Source organism: Adiantum capillus-veneris, chromosome 21, assembly GCF_014529385.1.
Source record: "Adiantum capillus-veneris isolate H3 chromosome 21, ASM1452938v2, whole genome shotgun sequence".
In the NCBI taxonomy this organism is placed as follows: domain Eukaryota; kingdom Viridiplantae; phylum Streptophyta; class Polypodiopsida; order Polypodiales; family Pteridaceae; genus Adiantum; species Adiantum capillus-veneris.
The window spans coordinates 104,772,974-104,791,451 of NC_140951.1; the positions used below are offsets into that span (position 1 = coordinate 104,772,974).

The 18,478-nt window shown below is 45.7% G+C and overlaps 1 protein-coding gene across 2 annotated transcripts in view; it reads right to left on the minus strand.

Annotated features, from left to right (window-relative positions):
- Positions 1 to 6,803: 6,803 nt before the first annotated feature.
- The window catches only part of LOC147431469 (uncharacterized), a 123,403-nt gene continuing 111,728 nt past the window's right edge, over positions 6,804 to 18,478 (minus strand). The window contains exon 14 of one of the 2 annotated variants that reach the window (XM_086494068.1): positions 6,804 to 8,832. In XM_086494068.1, coding sequence (XP_086350194.1) covers positions 8,739 to 8,832 — 94 coding nt within the window. In that variant the 3' untranslated portion in view covers positions 6,804 to 8,738. Of the gene's footprint in view, positions 8,989 to 18,478 lie in introns of both variants that reach the window. The other variant, XM_086494069.1, reaches the window with a different exon arrangement.

Consider the following 18,478-nt stretch of genomic DNA (forward strand, 5'->3'; position numbering starts at 1 on the left):
ACGACTGTCGGAAGGCTGACGAGATGACGAGTGTGTGTGTGCGCGCGCGCTCGCCTTGCCTACTGTGTGCCAGCGCTACCTGTATGATGCCCAGTCCGACTGCTGCGTATCCCCTTGTACAGCCTGCAGCCCGATTTGCTCCTGCTCTCCAATGCTACCTGCTGCACCTCGATTTGCAATGCATTTGGCATCCTTGAGATGCAATATCTCGACTTGGCTTTCGGTTATGCTGCTCATGCTCCTCTATTTTGGCTGCCCCTACACACACACACACACAGTGTGTATCTCCTCAACTGCTCCTGGTTCTGCTTTGGGCCGATTGATGGATCCGATTGCATCCAAGGAGGTGCTTCTTTGGAAGGCTCTTCTCCTGCTCAAGCTCCCTAAAACAAACTCAATTCCCTCTGCAGCTTGTTGAATGCTCCTCCTTTGCTTGGGGTTTGAGCACACGCAGTTAGGGAGCGAGAGATGCAGGGGCTCGGGGTCGGGTGCTCTGAGCTCTGATACCAATTGATGAAGCACGGATGGAGAGTGCAAGCGAGGGAAGGAGAAAGGGGAAGGGGATGCAGAGAGATTGTAGACCTGTTTTGGTGGAGCATGAGAGAGCAATTGCTCTCTTCCTCCTTATTACCTTTTATGACCGAAGAATAGACTGATGGGCACCCGGCCATGGCCATCGACCACTTGGCCTAAAACCCAACAGGCATCTAGGTCAATGCATGACTTCACCGCATCCACAATCTTTGGCTCATTGGGGGGTTGGGGGGGGGGGGGGGGGTTTGTTGGATTGGAGTAGGAATTCTTACAGCCACAACCTTGGCTTGCATGGCTTGAGAATATTCCTCTGTCATGTGCAATTGCTTTGCTCCCAGAACCTCTTCACTCACGTGTGATGGTGTCAGTGACAAGAGTCATTGAGTGGCAAGATCTTGCTCTCAAGGTCATCTGGCATGGAGTGTAGGGAAAATTGGGTGTTGATGCATAGCACACTTAGGTACTCATCCGTGCGCAGGCTGAAGGCTTTCTCTAAGTCATGCAGAAAAAGAAACTCCTTCCTATCCACTACCACTGACGATGCAATTGATATGTACTTCTAAGATGGCCTCATCCATTAGTGGAGCATCCTTTGGAGTGGCACTAGTGCTAGCCACAACAATGGGGTTTTTCACCACTTCCTCAAGCGCCTTGCGGTACTCAAGAAGAAGTGATTGGCGTTCTCCTTAGCATCCTTGATGATGGCACCAACCCTCAAGTGTGGCAGTCGCATCTCCTTCAAATCGAGTTCCTTTTTACTGACAAGGAAGAAGGTAGCCATGTGAGAAAGTTACTCCATCCCCAATTTGAGCTTCTTTAGCGCTAGCACCCCTAGTGCCTACGCGTCCAAGAAATGGACTATATTAGCAGCAATTTCTCGGGACCATCTCAACCTCTTAGAGAACGGGTGATCTCCTTTGTGGATGTAGCATAAGAGATCACAAGGCACCCAAATCCCTACATGTGGAGGGATAGTTGACATATTTGATGATGTGCTCCTCCATGAATGTCAAGATCTCCGCAAATGCATCCATGTGGAGGGCAATTGTGGTGGCAAGTTTGGGAAGATGAGTGAAAAGTGTGTGAAGGTCCAACTTCTCCCTTGTAGCTCGTGTTCTCAAAGAAGAGGGTGAAGCGTGACAAAGGGATGGTGGATGTGGGTACACAGGCAGAGGTTGTGGATATATCCATGTTTGGTTTGGAGTGTTGATAGGAGACAATGGAAGAGCTCAAGGGTTACAAGAGCACAAAGTGAGAAGGAGTTATCAAGCCCCCTTCTTTATAATGTGGCCTTTTTTTTAAAAGGCACTTTTTCCAAAAATAGCTCAATAATATTCCTTTTTTAATAGGGAAAACAAACCACACTATTACAATCTCATTGTGATGCAAAGATTTTGAAAAAAATACACAAAAATGATACTTAGAACAAATTTTACACAAGATCATTGTTGTTGAATGAAAAGGTATATTCAAATTTCAAAATGTGACAAAGGTAAGCAAATTGATTACAGAGGGGATTTTTTTAAAATGTAAGAGTCATAAAGCTATAATAATAAAGAAGATACCTTGATGGGTTCAAGCTTCCCACAACCTTGCATAGTAGTAGGTATAATATTTATAGAAGCAAATTAATCTTTGAATCAATTTAGATGGACAAAGGTGTGCGAAAAATTTGTCGCTTCAATATCCGTGTGTACAACTTTGAATGTGCCAAAGAGGCTATGAAGTGGTTTCTCCTTTACCAATGTAGATAGAAATATGACTGCAAAAGCAAGCCAAAACATAATTATGTAGCCACAAAAAAAATCCAATGTGATTTTATTCCGAGATCTGTATTCTCAAAACACGTACTCACAATGTGGTAGGAATCGTGCAGGTCGTGGCAATTGCATGCTTTACATTGAGAAAACATGTTGCATAATGGCTACGGTCCCCTTGTCCTTGCGATTCTCGAGGCCAAGGAGCTTTCTTTTCCAATGATGATCCAAGTTACCATGATTTCAAACATGGTGAGGACTAGTAGCATGTGTGTACAGACACGGGTCCTACAGGCAAGGCCACCTGCACGGCCGGACAGTGTGTGTGCTAGGGGGAGGCTATAAGATAGCATGGTTAGGTGGAGACTAGCACACGTCATTACTCTCGTCCTTTCACTGGTATCCGAGCTATTTCGAGAAAGGGAAAAAGCGAGTTGCATGTGCATACGACGCACGTCTCCTCTCCCACAATCCGTAGACGGAGAAGACGACCCTCCACAACGCAGCAAAAGAGAAGAGAGACACAAAGTTATGTGCACAACAGCGAGGACAAGGAATGAGCAATAGCCAACCGTCCCAGGTACACCCTCTACAGCAGGCGAATAAGGTAAACTCAACCGACAACTCTACGGAACCGAGGCTCCATTGGCTGCGCACGTAGGAAGGCCCTCTGAACCCTTGCATGAAGGAGGATTGAACCCACCCCATGAGGGTAAGAGGCCAACATCCAAGCTATTGAACCTTGTTGTATAAGACAAGTAAGGATAGCATACTTGAGTTGACAAAGAAAGGTAGAAGGAAAGAAAAGCTACAAACTTCAAGGAAGTAGTTTCACCGTTCCTTTTCACTCCTTAGAGAAAGACAAGTTTTCTTCCAAAATTCCTTTTTTTTCAAGAAAGAAGCTTCACAAGTGAACGAAAGGCTTCACAAAAACGACGAGTTTTTGTGAAGAATCAACGAACGTATTCTCACGAAGAACACGGCATGGAGAGCTATAACTTTCGCAAGGCGAAAATCGTATGCAACGCAAAAGTCATCGAGCATTAAAAAAACACGAGTTCAAACTTTACAAGGTACAAGTTGACATTTTTTCTCTCTCTACATTAGCGTGTGTTTACCATGGCCTGTGAAGATATCCCACCTACGCATACTTTTGATTTTGAGCACGAACATCAAAATCTAGCAACCACGAGCACTACCGACATTAATTTGCATGACGATGATGATCTAGAAGATCATGTTTCGTAGATATAGCTGCTTTCAAGACTTTGAAAAATCGCCAAAGCGTACTTGAAAGTAACCTCTCTGCATTAAATGCAAATGTTACTAACCTTATTAAGCTACTTGTGAAATTTATGAATTCACAAATGGGTCAAGGAGCTTAAGCTGACATGGTTCAAAGAACCCAAACTCGCACGACTCAAGGTGTCCATGAGGCAAGTGCTTCAAAAGATAAAAAACGTAGCAATGCATTACTTAAGAATATCACCATGCATGAGTTTCATGGTGAAGAGCATGATTGCAACAAGGATGATGTCAATACGTTCTTACACAAACGAAGTGATATTCATAGGTTGAGACACACCCCAAATATTAAAATAGCTGTGGAAACAAGTTGATCTCTTAAAGGAAAGACCTATAAGTGGTGGATGACATTTTCATTAAATGTTCGTCCTCAATCTTGGGCTGCGTTTCAAGCTTCTTTCTCCAAAGAATTTTTGGACTCCAATGAAGAAGATAAGATTTGGTTAGCATGGGATGCATGCAGCATGTCTGGCCTCTCTCTCACTCAATATCTTTCTAAGGATCGAGAAATCATATTAAAACTAGAAGGTCTATATGAATTCCAAAAGATACGGGATTTCAATAAGAGTCTTGACAAAGACTATCGTCTTCATGTCAAGACCCAACATCCAAAAACTTTGGAACTCCCAAACATATGATAACGACCAAGAGAGGAAGTAAAATGTTTCCTACTCTAAAAATACTTTTGCTAAGAGCAATTCGCCTAAGAGCCAATCGCAAGGTAGATCTCCCACACGTCCAAAAGGAACAAGAGACAATCTACCTCTCCGCGCCCTCAAGAGGCTAAGAAGCGTAAGCAATCACGAGATACTCCACGTGGATCTCTCACACTGCCGATTTTAATCGTGCAAAGAAACACAATTTTTGGACCAACATAACAAGAAAGATTTGTCCTCTTTTACAAAGAAAAGAAAAGGCCATGCACACGGTGTAACGTCTCACATTATATTCATCTCCTAAATATTGTGATATAGAAGTTTTTCATATGGAAGAAAAGCACAAGTGTTATGTGTCTGTTTCAATGTAGCAGCCTATCTTTGGTCCACATGAGTTTATTTGCATGCATGACACTATTAATGAACGTGTTCCTATTTTAGTGGATGATGGTGCAACTCATAATTTCTAGAACTATACACTACTCAAGAAATTGAACCTTATACGACTCCGTGCTCCCACAAGTATGTGGTAGAATAGATATCTGAAAATGATAAAGAAATAAGTACGGGACACGGTAGTTCAAGGGGTTGAGCTTATTGTTTAAGATCATAAGATAACCCTTGACCTTCAAGTTATAAACATGGACTGTGTTGATATAGTTTTAAGGCAAGAGTGACTGCATGGTTTAGGAAACACATTGCACACTACTTGCGAACGCAACCCCTTATCCTTTATGGACAATGGTAAATATGTGCTTTTGCTCGTGAGAAAAATATACTATCTACACCTCTTATATGTACAACCACGCTTTCTATTTTACAAAAAAGTAGATTTAATAGATGAAGTCTTTTTGTGTTACTGCCTGTCTCCAAGTCTTGTAAATTCTCAAAAGCAAAGTGCTGTGGATTCTAGTTATAGTTTGCAAAGGACGATGAATTTTAAAGTGCTAATAATTCTAAAGAACAAAGTGCTCTCTTTTCTAATTATATTGAGCAACGTGCAAATGTTATAAAACAAACATTAAAGGAATTACAAGATTCTCCGTCCCAATACAACTGTAATTTACTTTCTCCTTTTGCACTGCAAAAGCTGACTCACTTTCGGAGTATAGTAGAACTTATCTTGCTAAAAGAGACTACTCCATTGCTAATTAACGAAGCTGCAAATTATTTGCCCCATCAGATGCTACCGTTGGTCTTGCAAGCAATAGCCACGAAAGCTATCCCCTATTTTCCCCTTTAGCGAGCCAAGAAGTCCAACCTACTCTCGCAAGTCTAAGCTTTTTTCACTGATTTCAACGCCAAAACACAACCTTGCCTTTAGGATAGTGAGCCTGTTCATATTTTAGATAGACCTCTTTGCCCCAAGCCATCATTTGTTGGAATCCCAACTCCCCCAAGTCCTCGCAATGAGTAGTCGTATTTATAAACCTAACTTTTTTTGCTACGATCGCATGCTTAAAATCATTGTTAACTACCCCTTAGAAAATAGTAGCAAGATCCATGTGCAAAACCATGTTGTCAAATTCATGGAGGTCATGGAAGCTTTAGCCACATGTATGTTCATCACCTTCATGAAGTATCTACTAGAAGCCCAACCATGTGACATGCCCATCTCTAAGATTGGAGTGGACTGCATAAGTGCCATCTTTATTTGGAGGAATGCTTTGGCCTGAGCAGAAAAATACTGGCATGCATTAGTAGTCTCGACCCTCTTGACCCCAAGCATTCAAACAAAGAATGACCACAAAACAACCCATGTTTGAGGATATAGAGAACTAGGTCCGTCTCACACAAGAAATCAGGGTTGACACATAATGGTCACGTACCATCAGTACACATACGTGCGGTATTAATTGAACTACAAAAATTATAGCACACTAGAATCTAGTCTTTAAAGAATAAATATGAGAGAGTAGCTTACTGGGATAAAGGGCTAAAAGGGCTAGAGCCCAAACACAGAAAAATGCCAAAAAGGTCGCCCACAATGGTTAAAAATGGTCATTATGCCCAATCAATTGAGGCCCCAATGTTGACCTGAAAACTGTCAAAGCAAAGCATTCCAGTTCATGGAGCAGAGCAAACTGTACAAGTTGTCCCGTACATCGGAATGTGAAGAACTTTGCAAGAACTCGGTACTAATTGAATTCAAATAATTTTACTATCCTTGTAAACACCGTGGAAAGACGCATGTACTGCGCACAAAGACTACAAGACACATCAACTTCCAAGCTGAAACAATAGAAGATCCCAAAATGATACGACAACAATTGGCTATTTTGGCTCAACACCTCTTTGCACTAAAGCTATTAATCCCGTCTGTCCTGCTGGATACTTCTCATTACCCCAAATCATTATATATGAAACTAACACACCCATCTAAACAATGTGGGCATGCATCTGATTGTCACTTCACAAACTTATCAATACTAAATGGCCTGCCTCCAAAGATCTTTTCAAAAGCCTTATGTAGATCAATTGAAAGGTCATTTATAGATTCCACAAGGCAGAAAAGTCTGTAAACCTTGCATCAAGCTCCCCAAAAAAAGCTTTACAAACTTCATAATGCATCAATTAGGCAAACATGAAACTAAAAGAGGTTGCAATATACAAATGTGGAAAAACCTTTTTGGCTTCTGCAAATCACATGCACCATGCCCAAAATTACACTGAGCGCATCAAAATAGTCTTTCTGTCATCTGAGTTTATAAAACAATTACATTAGTGGGGTAAAATGGGTGAGCCATCACAAACACCCAATTCCTTCGTTCTTTTGTTACCCCGTTTCTGAGCCTGTTAACCCCAAAATAAACAGCTATTGCTGAATTGTTGTTTGGGCTTAAAAGAATGCTATACAAGTAACCAGTAATTTATACATCATAAACGGGCATTCGTTCCACTATACATTTGCGACATACAGGGCAGTTTTTACATTTCTCCGAGCAAGAACTGCAAAAAAACTCTCTCTCTCTCTCTCTCTCTCTCTCTCTCTCTCTCTCTCTCTCTCTCTCTCTCTCTCTCTCAGACACACACACACACTTTTTTTGTTGTAAATCATGCTTTAATTTTTAGTAGGAAACCTCAAAACAGGAAAACCCAGTAAAAAAGTATAACAAGTAGAGCGTTGTGATGCTCCGATAGCTAGAAACAATCAAAGAAAATCCTGTAAGCGTCAAGAGAGATATCTCCCACATCATAAGCATAATGCGGGTCTTGTCCAAGCGAAAATTTGAAGTTAGGGAAAAGGGTCAATTTGTAATGCATGAAACATCCGAGAGTTGCAGTGGTGCCATATGGTCCACATAACCCAAAATGTGACCCAACTGAAGGTGGTCTCAAACTGAGACTCTGGTGGTTGAAGAGCGCCAAAAAATCCAAAACCGTCTATGAAAGATTCTAGATGGGAAACGAAGGCGCAGAGCAAAGGACACCTGCCTGATGAAAAGGGAGCAACGGCAATCCCAAAGCAAATGCATAACAAACTCGTCAACACCAATACACCGAACACAACGAGCGGAAGCAATGCATCGTGCGTGCAACAAAGTACCAACCAGTAGAGCGCCCACCATGCATCTCCACAAGAAAACGCGTTCCTTGAGTGGTAAGTGATTCTTTCAAATGCGCGAGAGTGTTTTTTGCCACCACACTTGAGATTTGGAGAGTGACCACAATTGATTTGCAGGAGCCACAATCCATGTATCAGAATGCAGTAAGGCATAAACAGACCCAGCGGATATGTAGTCCATCCTAATATGGCCGAGATGCCAATCAGAAAGCCAAGAATCCCCAAGCAGTGGAGGCACCGGAGAAACATCTGTAAGTAGCTGTTGAATTTGTTGCCACAAATGTCGATATGAGCTCCCAACTCATAATGAATAGCAACAACCGGAAAAGAAAGAGCCTGTCCCGCATTATCCACCCCACTTGATCAACTTGGCAAATCCATTTTTGCGAAAGAAAGTAAGCTTGTCGAGGAGAGCGATGAACCAACGCTCAACCAAAATAAGAGAAAATGGTTTGCTCCAATGAATGCTCTCCGACTGAAGTGAGTTTCCTCGAGGAGATTGACGACCATGCCAGGATAAGTGCAAGGTAACAACCTTCAAATCCGCAACAAGAGACGAAGTGAAGGGACAACCCGGACTATGGCCATTCAACTGCCCAAAAATGACATCCCAATACGAAGGATGCCATCGACCAAAAGATTGCGTGGCAATGCCATCACATAAATGTGAAACCATGAGCTAGGCAGAAGCATAGCTTTTCGAGCCAAAACATGCTGACGTAAATCCAAAATATTAATCCCTCCCAGTTGCTTAAGCGTGCATAACTTATCCATTGATAGAAACCGCAATCCTTTCTTGTGGAAGAAAGTACACCAAAAATGTTCCAACATACATGACATAAAGAGACCCAAAATCACATGCAAATCACACCCACCATGCCCAAAATTACACTAAGCACATCAAAATCGTCTTTCTGTCATCTAAGTTTTTAAAACAATTACATTAGTGGGGTAAAATGGGTGAGCCATCACAAACACCCAATTCCTTCGTTCTTTTGTTACCCCGTTTCTGAGCCTGTTAACCCCAAAATAAACAGCTATTGCTGAATCATTGTTTGGGCTTATAAGAATGCTATACAAGTAACCGGTAATTTATACATCATAAACGGGCATTCGTTCCACTATACATTTGCGACATACAGGGCAGTTTTTACATTTCTCCGAGCAAGAACTGCAAAAAAAGTCTCTCTCTCTCTCTCTCTCTCTCTCTCTCTCTCTCTCTCTCTCTCTCTCTCTCTCTCTCTCTCTCTCTCTCTCTCTCTCTCTCACAGACTTACTCGTAGAGCATTTGAGGCAGCTATACAGCTATCAGAGAGTGGGCATGAGAGAGCATGGTACTCACAGGTCAGAGCATGGTTTGAGGGACACGGTCTTGACATGGAGAGCCTACCACCATTCCAGTACGACCCCCACTCACCATATGTTCACCTCTCTCGCAGTGAGAGGAACTTGGTATTGAGACAGGATCTGTGGCAGCTATACACTAGGAGAGTCTGGGAGTCACCTGGCTTGGGGACGAGGATGTCAGATTACAGAGACCAGTTTCTCACCATATTGTCTGGGGGGTTCATACAGAGACCACGCTACATGGACACATATATGCCACATAGCTCACGGGTGGCGATTGGTCAGCTGAGAGTGGCTTCACACAGGTTAGAGATTGAGATCGAGAGACATACTGGTGTTCCCAGGGAGGAGCGAGTCTGCAGAGCCTGCACAGAGGAGGTGGAGAGTGAGGAGCACTTTGTATGTAGATGCAGAGCATACACTCAGATCAAAGGCAGGTATGAGGCCTTATTCAGAGGACAGCCCACTCTCCGAGAGATCATGGACTCTCGAGATCAGAGACAGCTCGGACGTTTCTTACTAGAGATACAGAGCCATCGGGACACACTACTACAGCCACACACAGCTACACAGACAGTCGCAGCTCACAGACTTCTTTCAGAGGATTGCCGCCCCTCCCTCACCAGACACTCAGAGGGGAGTGACACTCCCACAGGCGGAGGTGAGCCGAGGTAGACGACGACCACGAGTCACAGGCTACAGGGGCGCGAGCTCCCACCACCGACAGATCGAGGAGATCCGAGCCCGGGAGCGCCGTGCCACTGAGGAGCGAGTGGCTCAGATGAGGGCCGACCCGACAGCTTTCATCCGGGTAGCCTTGGCACCAGACCCGCCCATGTACCACATCTTACATCCCCCCATTAGTACAGGATGGAGCTAGATAGCTTGATGCATTCTCATGATTGTACTACCTTGAGCATATAGACATGCATATACCCCCTAGAGATAGAGCTCCATCCCTCCTCAGATACTCCACTACCTACATTCAGTTCAGTTTTGTATCAGTTTTGTTTCATTTGTCTTTCCGATCGACGGATGACATACACACCATGTACATTTGATTTGTCTCATAGGCCGATTTCGGCCTGACATAGACGTTAAAAATCTTTCTTTCTTTCTTTCTCTCTCTCTCTCTCTCTCTCTCTCTCTCTCTCTCTCTCTCTCTCTCTCTCTCTCTCTCTCTCTCAAACTACATTTCAGCAGAAAATTTCAAGGTTTGTGATGGTTTCACTTCACACTCTATGCATGGCTCTGAAATTTCATAGGGTTTCGCTGATTTAGGGTTTCGCTGCTGCAGATTAGGGTTTCGCTGATCTGCTGCAGATTAGGGTTTCGCCTGGTTTTTAAGGGTTTCGCAGCTGCAGTAGTTCAGGGTTTTTGCTGCTCCTGCTCTCTCTCTCTCTCTCAGTGTGCCCACCAGCCTGCTGCCACGAGCTCCCTCTCAGCCCATGCCACAACTCTGCCCATCGCCATCTACAGCCCATGGCCGTAAATGGGTGGAGGTGGTCCGCAAGACCATCAAGCAGGAGGTCAAGGAGGATGCCGTACGTGAGGAGCACATCAGAGTCCAGGACACCCTGGACGAGGAGAGGTTGAGGCAGGCTCGACGCCTCAACATCCGTGTGACCGGCCTGGCAGACGGACCTTTACCAGAGAGAGATGCCGAGGAGCTGTGCAAACGGCTCGGCTTTGGAGAGACTATGCCCTTCACCCGTGCATGGAGAGCAGGACGGGACTCCTCGAGAGCACGGGCTTTGGTGCTGCAGATGCGGTCCCCGCAAGAGAGTCGCTTTCTTTCGAAAGCGAGTCCTGATCCGCACGTTTCCAGGCAGCCCCATCTACATCGACGAGGATCTGACGAGGATACAAGTCGAGCACCGCCGTACCTGCATGCCTCAAATATTACAGGCGAGGAGAGAGGGCCGAAAGGCCTTCTACAGAGATGGTCGTATTTTCGTGGATGGGCGCCCCATGAAATAGGGGCACGCGGCCTATGGGACGCCGTTGCGATCGGAGATACTTCTCAGAGGAGCAGTGTGGAACTGCAATGGGTCATTGTGGACTCGCCCCGACAGACTGGAGAAGCTTATAGAGGACCACGACTTCATTTGCATCACTGAGACCCGTGAGAGCCCTGAAAGGGGGCTACCAGCCATTGCAGGCTTCAGATGGGAGTCAGTCTTTCGAGCTACCACTTGCCGCGGCACTTCACGAGGATCCGGTGGGGTGGCCATATTATTTCGCCGTTCCATCAACAGTCATATATAGATTGTGAGCCGAGATGAGGAGGCACGTTTTCTATGGGTACGCCTGGAGATAGACCACGAGCATTGGGTCTATATCGCCATTTGCTACTTTCCACCACGAGGCTCCTCATATGCGAGCACCGATGGGCATGCACGGGAGGGGGATTCCCCTTATACACCACTCTCAGATGACATACTCCGCTACTCAACACTCGGAGAGGTCTTCCTTATGGGAGACTTCAACGGGCGCGCCCAGACCAGGCAGTGCGAGCTCTATGATATGGACCACCCAGAGATTATGAGCAGTTTAGACCCAGAGGAGATGGGGATTAGCAGACTCAGGGCAGGATACCACCGGGTACGACAGTCACCTATTGGAGCTTGGTAGCCGACATCATCTCGTTATTTATAACAGGATGCAAGGGTGGCCAGATTCGAGCGGGCTCACTTGCTTCCCTCACGGGGGGGGAGAGAGTACTGTCGACTACATTCTTGGGAGTCTTCTGGGGGCCTAGCTTCTCTAATCTTTCAGTGTCAGGAGACGTCCTATCGGCGCAGACCACACTTTCCTCACTTTCACACTCACTTCCCATTTGTCACACACACCCACCCCACTCACACAGCCACATACCACTATTCATTTTACATACGAGCTCTCTCATGTCTATGCTCACCATCTCCGCACACATCTCCTATCTCTCGACCCACATGCCCCCCTAGAATCACTCACATCACATCTTACCTCCATGATTCACACATCTGCCATTCAGAGCTTCCCTCACCACACACGCACACATGCACCCCGCACAGGTTCCATGCCACGGAACAGCTGGTATGACGATGATTGCAGAGCATTACGACGTCAGCTCAGAGAGGATGAGGCCCGCGGGGTACACACACCGCCAGGCTCAGCACCAAATCCAGTCTCTCACCCGCCGTAAAAAGCGGGAATGGGAGGAGCAGCAATACTGGGACTTATATCACTTGCTCATGAGCCGAGATAGTGCAGAGGCATGGCGCCGCATCCGCGAGCGCAGGCCACCGACATCAATCGAGGACCCGGACACATGGTACCGCTATGCAAAGGACCTTTACCAGATACCAGGACAGCCACCGATACCCCTACCACAGGGACCACAGCCCACCACTTCGTCCTTCTTCACATCAGAGATGGTAGCTCGAGCCATCCAACATCTACAACATGATAGAGCTCGAGACCAGACCGAGCTACAAGCCGAGCATCTGATTTATGGGAGAGAGACCTTGGCACCTTTCATAGCTCATCTCTTTAACCGCGCACTTGTGGAGGGATTTCCAAACTCGTGGACACAGCACATCATTGTACCTATACACAAGTCTGGAGACACCATGGATCCCAACACATACATGACTATTATGATTGGCCACATGTTGGCCAAGCTCTATGGCGCGGTTTTAGAGGAGGAGCTTAGCACCAGAGCAGAGGCAGCAGGCATCCGAGCTGCAGGACAGGCTGGGTTCCGCCGCACATACTCTACCATCGATCATATCTTCACGCTACGTTGCTTGATCGACCAGGCACGAGTGAGGAAGAGGAGGCTTTACTGTTGCCGATGATATTGTACTCATATCAGAGTCAGCAGAGGGGCTGCGTCAGCATCTACTTGGGCTTGATGACTTTTGTGCGTAGCGAGGGCTCTCAGTGAACCTTGGGAAAACCAAGGTTCTCATCTTTCATACATCAGCACGGATCATATGAGAGAGCTCTTTCACAGCAGCAGGGGGCAGTATTGAGGTTGTAGGCTCATATGTCTACTTGGGGTTGACTTTTACCGCGGCATCAGGGGCCTTTTCCATGACACAGGCAGCCAGAGACAGAGTGACCAGGGGGTACTCCGCACTCGCACAGATGGAGAGACAGTGCCACCAGGCACACTTTCAGGAGCCCCGTACGAAGGGGTGGTTTTTTGACACTTTGGTTACACCGGCTCTTATGTATGGGGCAGCCATATGGGGACCTGGCTTGGCAAACTCAATCTGGCCTTTGATAGAGCGCCCACAGGTACTGATGATCTCCAGGATGATCCGCAGCAAGCCGTCCGTTCCACATGATATAGTCAGAGCAGAGCTAGCAGTCCCACCTATGCTAGTAGAGGTACTGTTTCAGACGGTTTGCTTGTTACATAGATTACAGAGTATGGATAGGGACCGCATTGCCTATCGAGCACTTCAGGCATCACAGTCTATGGCACTGGCGGGAGATGCCTCTTCTTGGTATGCACAGACCAGCGAGTGGTTCACTAGACATGGGCTTGATATAGATCGACTACCACCCCTCCAGTATGACATCCATGCACCTGCTTATACTCTCACTCATCAGGAGAGGAATAGGATCATCGGGCAGGAGATTTCGCATATTTACATTGAGAGGACATGGATCAGCCCCAGGCAGCCACTACCGACGAAAATGCTTCACTACCATGAGCATTTTCTCCAGATATCAGATCAGGGCTTCATAGACACCCCTCATTATATGCAGCAGTACATGCCACATCACCTACGGGTAGCCAGCTCCGAGTCTCATCACACCAGCTTGAGATTGAGCGGGGCAGAGCCAGAGGCATACCACGAGAGAACCGGACTTGCCCAGTGTGTCAGACAGAGGTGGAGACGGAGGAGCACTTCATGCTACGATGCCCAGCTTACTCAAAGCTTAGACAGAGATTTGGGATTGAGGGCACTCTCCAGACATGCATGAGGAGGAGAGACCAGACTCATGTGGGCCATTTCATCACAGGAGCACTCCACATACGTGAGGAGTCTACACGACCACGACCACATGACACTGGAGGTGTTCAGCAGACGATCACTCAGTTTTTCCAGAGAATGACTTCAAGGGATCCCACACAGCCGACGACGACTGGGCTGACACTCGAGCAGGTAGAGGCACAGCGAGCACGACGCCGACCTCGGGAGTCAGGATACCGACGGCCCCGTCTATACTAGCAGGATATACTGAGGATCCGTACACTTCATGAGCAGCAGCTGGAGAGGGCCTGCTCCACCACACATTGGAGCACCCACTTACATCGGGTTTTTCAGCCCCTCCCCCCCATGTACCACTTTTTATACCCATCACCCATTACACACTACTAGCCAGCTCTGATACGGGTATGCCCTCACACTTTTACTTTCACTCAGCACGAGGTAGTCATTTTCTGCTGTGACAGAGCTACATCCACAACCATATATTCATATGGTCAATATCTGCGGTGCCAGAGCCATATATACCCATACCACCACACATTACCATCATACCACCACACTGCACATCCCGGTTCTAGATTAGCTTTCATTTCAACATTTTATTTTCAGTATTTTCTTTTCCGGACACCCGGACTACCACTAGATGTACATTGATTTGTCTGATAGGCCGACTTCGGCCTTTAGAAGACGTAAATAAAGCTTTCTTTCCTTCTTTTCTTTCTCACAGAGACACACACACACACACTTTTATTGTTGTAAATCATGCTCTCTCTCTCTCTCTCTCTCTCTCTCTCTCTCTCTCTCTCTCTCTCTCTCTCTCTCTCTCTCTCTCTCTCTCTCTCGGAGACACACACACACTTTTTTTTGTTGTAAATCATGCTTTAATTCATAGTAGGAAACCTCAAAACAGGAAAACCCACAGTAAAAAAGTATAACAAGCGGAGCGTTGTGATGCTCCGATAGCTAGAAACAATCAAAGAAAATCTTGTAAGCTTCAAGAGAGATATCTCCCACATCATAAGCATAATGCGGGGCTTGTCCAAGCGAAAATTTGAAGTTAGGGAAAAGGGTCAATTTGTAATGCATGAAACATCCGAGAATTGCAGTGGTGCCATATGGTCCACATAACCCAAAATCTGACCCAATTGAAGGTGGTCTCAAACAGAGACTCTGGTGGTTGAAGAGTGCCAAAACATCAAAAACCGTCTATGAAAGATTCTAGATGGGAAACGAAAGTGCAGAGCAAAGGACACCTGTTTGATGAAAAGGGAGCAACGGCAATCCCAACGCAAATGCGTAACAAACTCGTCAACACCAATACACCGAACACAACGAGCGGAAGCAATGCATCGTGCGTGCAACAAAGTAACTAGTAGAGCGCCCACCATGCATCTCCACAAGAAAACGCGTTCCTTGAGTGGTAAGTGATTCTTTCAAATGCGAGAGAGTGTTTTTTGCCACCACACTTGAGATTTGGAGAGTGACCACGATTGATTTCCATGAGCCACAATCCATGCATCAGAATGCAGCAAGGCATAAACAGACCCAATGGATATGCAATCCATCCTAATATGGCCGAGATGCCAATCAGAAAGCCAAGAATCCCCAAGCAGTGGAGGCAACGGAGAAACATCTGTAAGTAGCTATTGAATTTGTTGCCACAAATGTCGATATGAGCTCCCAACTCATAATGAATAGCAGCAACCGGAAAAGAACGAACCAATCCCGCATTATCCACCACTTGATCAACCTGGCAAATCCCTTTTTGCGAAAGAAAGTAAGCTTGTCGAGGAGAGCAATGAACCAACGCTCAACCAAAATAAGAGAAAATGGTTTGCTCCAATGAATGCTCTCCAACCAAAGTGAGTTTCCTCGAGGAGATTGACCACCATGCCCGGATAAGTGCAAGGTAACAACCTTCAAATCCGCAACAAGAGACGAAGTGAAGGGACAACCCGGACTATGGCCATTCAACTGCCCAAAAATGATATCCCAATACGAAGGGTGCCATCGACCAGAAGATTACGTGGCAATGCCATCACATAAATGTGAAACCATGAGCTTCTATGGCTGTCGCTAGTCCACCAGCATAGGCAGAAGCATAACTTTTCGAGCCAAAACATGCTAACGTAAATCCAAAATATTAATCCCTCCCAGTTTCTTAAGCGTGCATAACTTATCCATCCGTAGAAACTGCAATCCTTTCTTCTGGAAGAAAGTACACCAAAAATGTTCCAACATACATGACATAAAGAGACCCAAGGCGCCACTGGGGCCCGCATAAAAGTGGCAAATAGAACTACACATAGGCCATCATTGTAACAGACTTGGACACTCCAAGTCAAGAATCAACCGCGACAGCACCAAATAACCACTTCAAAACAATTCACAGATTACAATAGATTTGCACTTGCCCGGCAGAGTTCCGTGCCTAGAGATATTGGCCCCAAAGACTGGCGCCCCTTTCGGTATTTCTTTTTATATTAATCAGATCAAAGTACAAGAGAGTGGCTAGGATTTCACTCTCAGACTCTGCGTCCAGATGCCCTGAGAAGTGAGGCCATCACCACTAATTTAAAGGTTACAAGGGATGCCCAAAAGCACAGCCCCAAAAGCTTGAAAGCAAAAGCTCTTTTCCCTCTCTCACAGAGAGTTTCTGAAAGCAAAAGCAAATTCTCTCTCTCTCTCTCTCTCTCTCTCTCTCTCTCTCTCTCTCTCTCTCTCTCTCTCTCTCTCTCTCTCTCTCTCTCTCTCTCTCACACACACACACACACACACACACACAAAGAGAGCAACAAAGTAATTATGCTTTTCTGGCCAAAAGCTAAGATTTGCGTCGCTCAAAATTATCCCAAAAAATAAAAAAAATAAAAATGGCCTTCATTTCAATATTTTCCCAAGGGCGGGTGGGTATGGGTAAAGGCTGTAACAATTCCTGTGCCTTATGCCTGTCAAACTTGACCTTCTGGAATACTGCACACAAACTCTTCCACATCTTTTTTGAGTCTCGACCAAAAGAAGTATCGCTCTACCCCTTCATGGTGGTAGCAATGCCGCGGTGACCTGTAAAGGTGGACAGTGGCATTCAGTCATAACCTTTTCCCGCAACGGCTGTGTAATGCACAGCATAGTCTTTCTCATCAAGTAGCCTTCCCGAAGGGAATATCCAGCTATTGTCTCCCCATCCTGTATCCGTGTGAAAATATCTGCAAAATCTGTATCTATGGCATACTGATCAACCATATCCTCGAAGCTCCTATGATGTATCGCGGAAATAGCCAGAACCAACGGCTTCTAAGACAAAGCATCTGTCACCACATTCTTTTGTCCCTGCACATGGACAATCTGGAAGTGAAACTATGACAAGATGTTCGCCCACCGCATTTGCTTTTCCGAAAGCTGCTTCTGTGGCAAGAAGTAGCGCAAACTCTGATGTTCTGTAAAGACAGTAAAATCCGCTCCGAGTAGGTAATGCCGCCACTGAGTAAGAGCATGGATAACCAGCAAAAGCTCTTTCTCATAAATCTGTGTTGTCATCTCCGGCCTAGGGAACAATCGGCTCTCGTAAGCAATGACATGGCCTTCTTGCATCAAGACCACACCCAGACTATTACCATAAGCATCACAAAATACTTCAAAGGACTTCTGCAAGTCCGGCAAAGTCAAATCTGGTCTTGTAGTCAATTTCTCTTTCAATGTCTGAAAGGCAGTCACCTCTGTGGATCCCCACGAGAAAGGGACTCCTTTCTGTATCAAGATATGCAAACGGGAAGCAACCTCTGCAAACTTTCGAATGAACCGTCTGTACTACGAACACAGTCCTAAGAATCTTTCAACTTCATGGACATTCTTCAAATCGGGCCAATTACAGATAGTGTCTATCTTGGCCGGATCCATTTGCACTCCTGTTGCTGGAGACAAAGTGTCCCAAAAAAAAAACGTATCTCTGAAGCATATGATCTCTGTGTTTTGCTTCATTCTTGGAGAAAACAATGATAGCATAAAAGAAAGTGCCAACAAATAGCCTGTACTCTCGAAAAATCCTGTCCATCATCCAGTTAAATGTCGCAGAGCATTGGTTAAGCCAAAAGGCATCACCAAAAACTCAAATAACCCAAAAGTCGTCTGAAAGGCTGTCTTGTAGACGTCTCCCGGCACGATTCGGATCTGATGATATCCACTCTTCAAGTCAATCCTGCTAAAGCACGAGGATCCCTGTAACCTATCGAGTATATCATCGATCCTAGGAATCGGAAATCTGTGCTTGATGCTGATTTCGTTGAGAGCGCTATAATCAATACACATTCTCCAAGATCCGTCTTT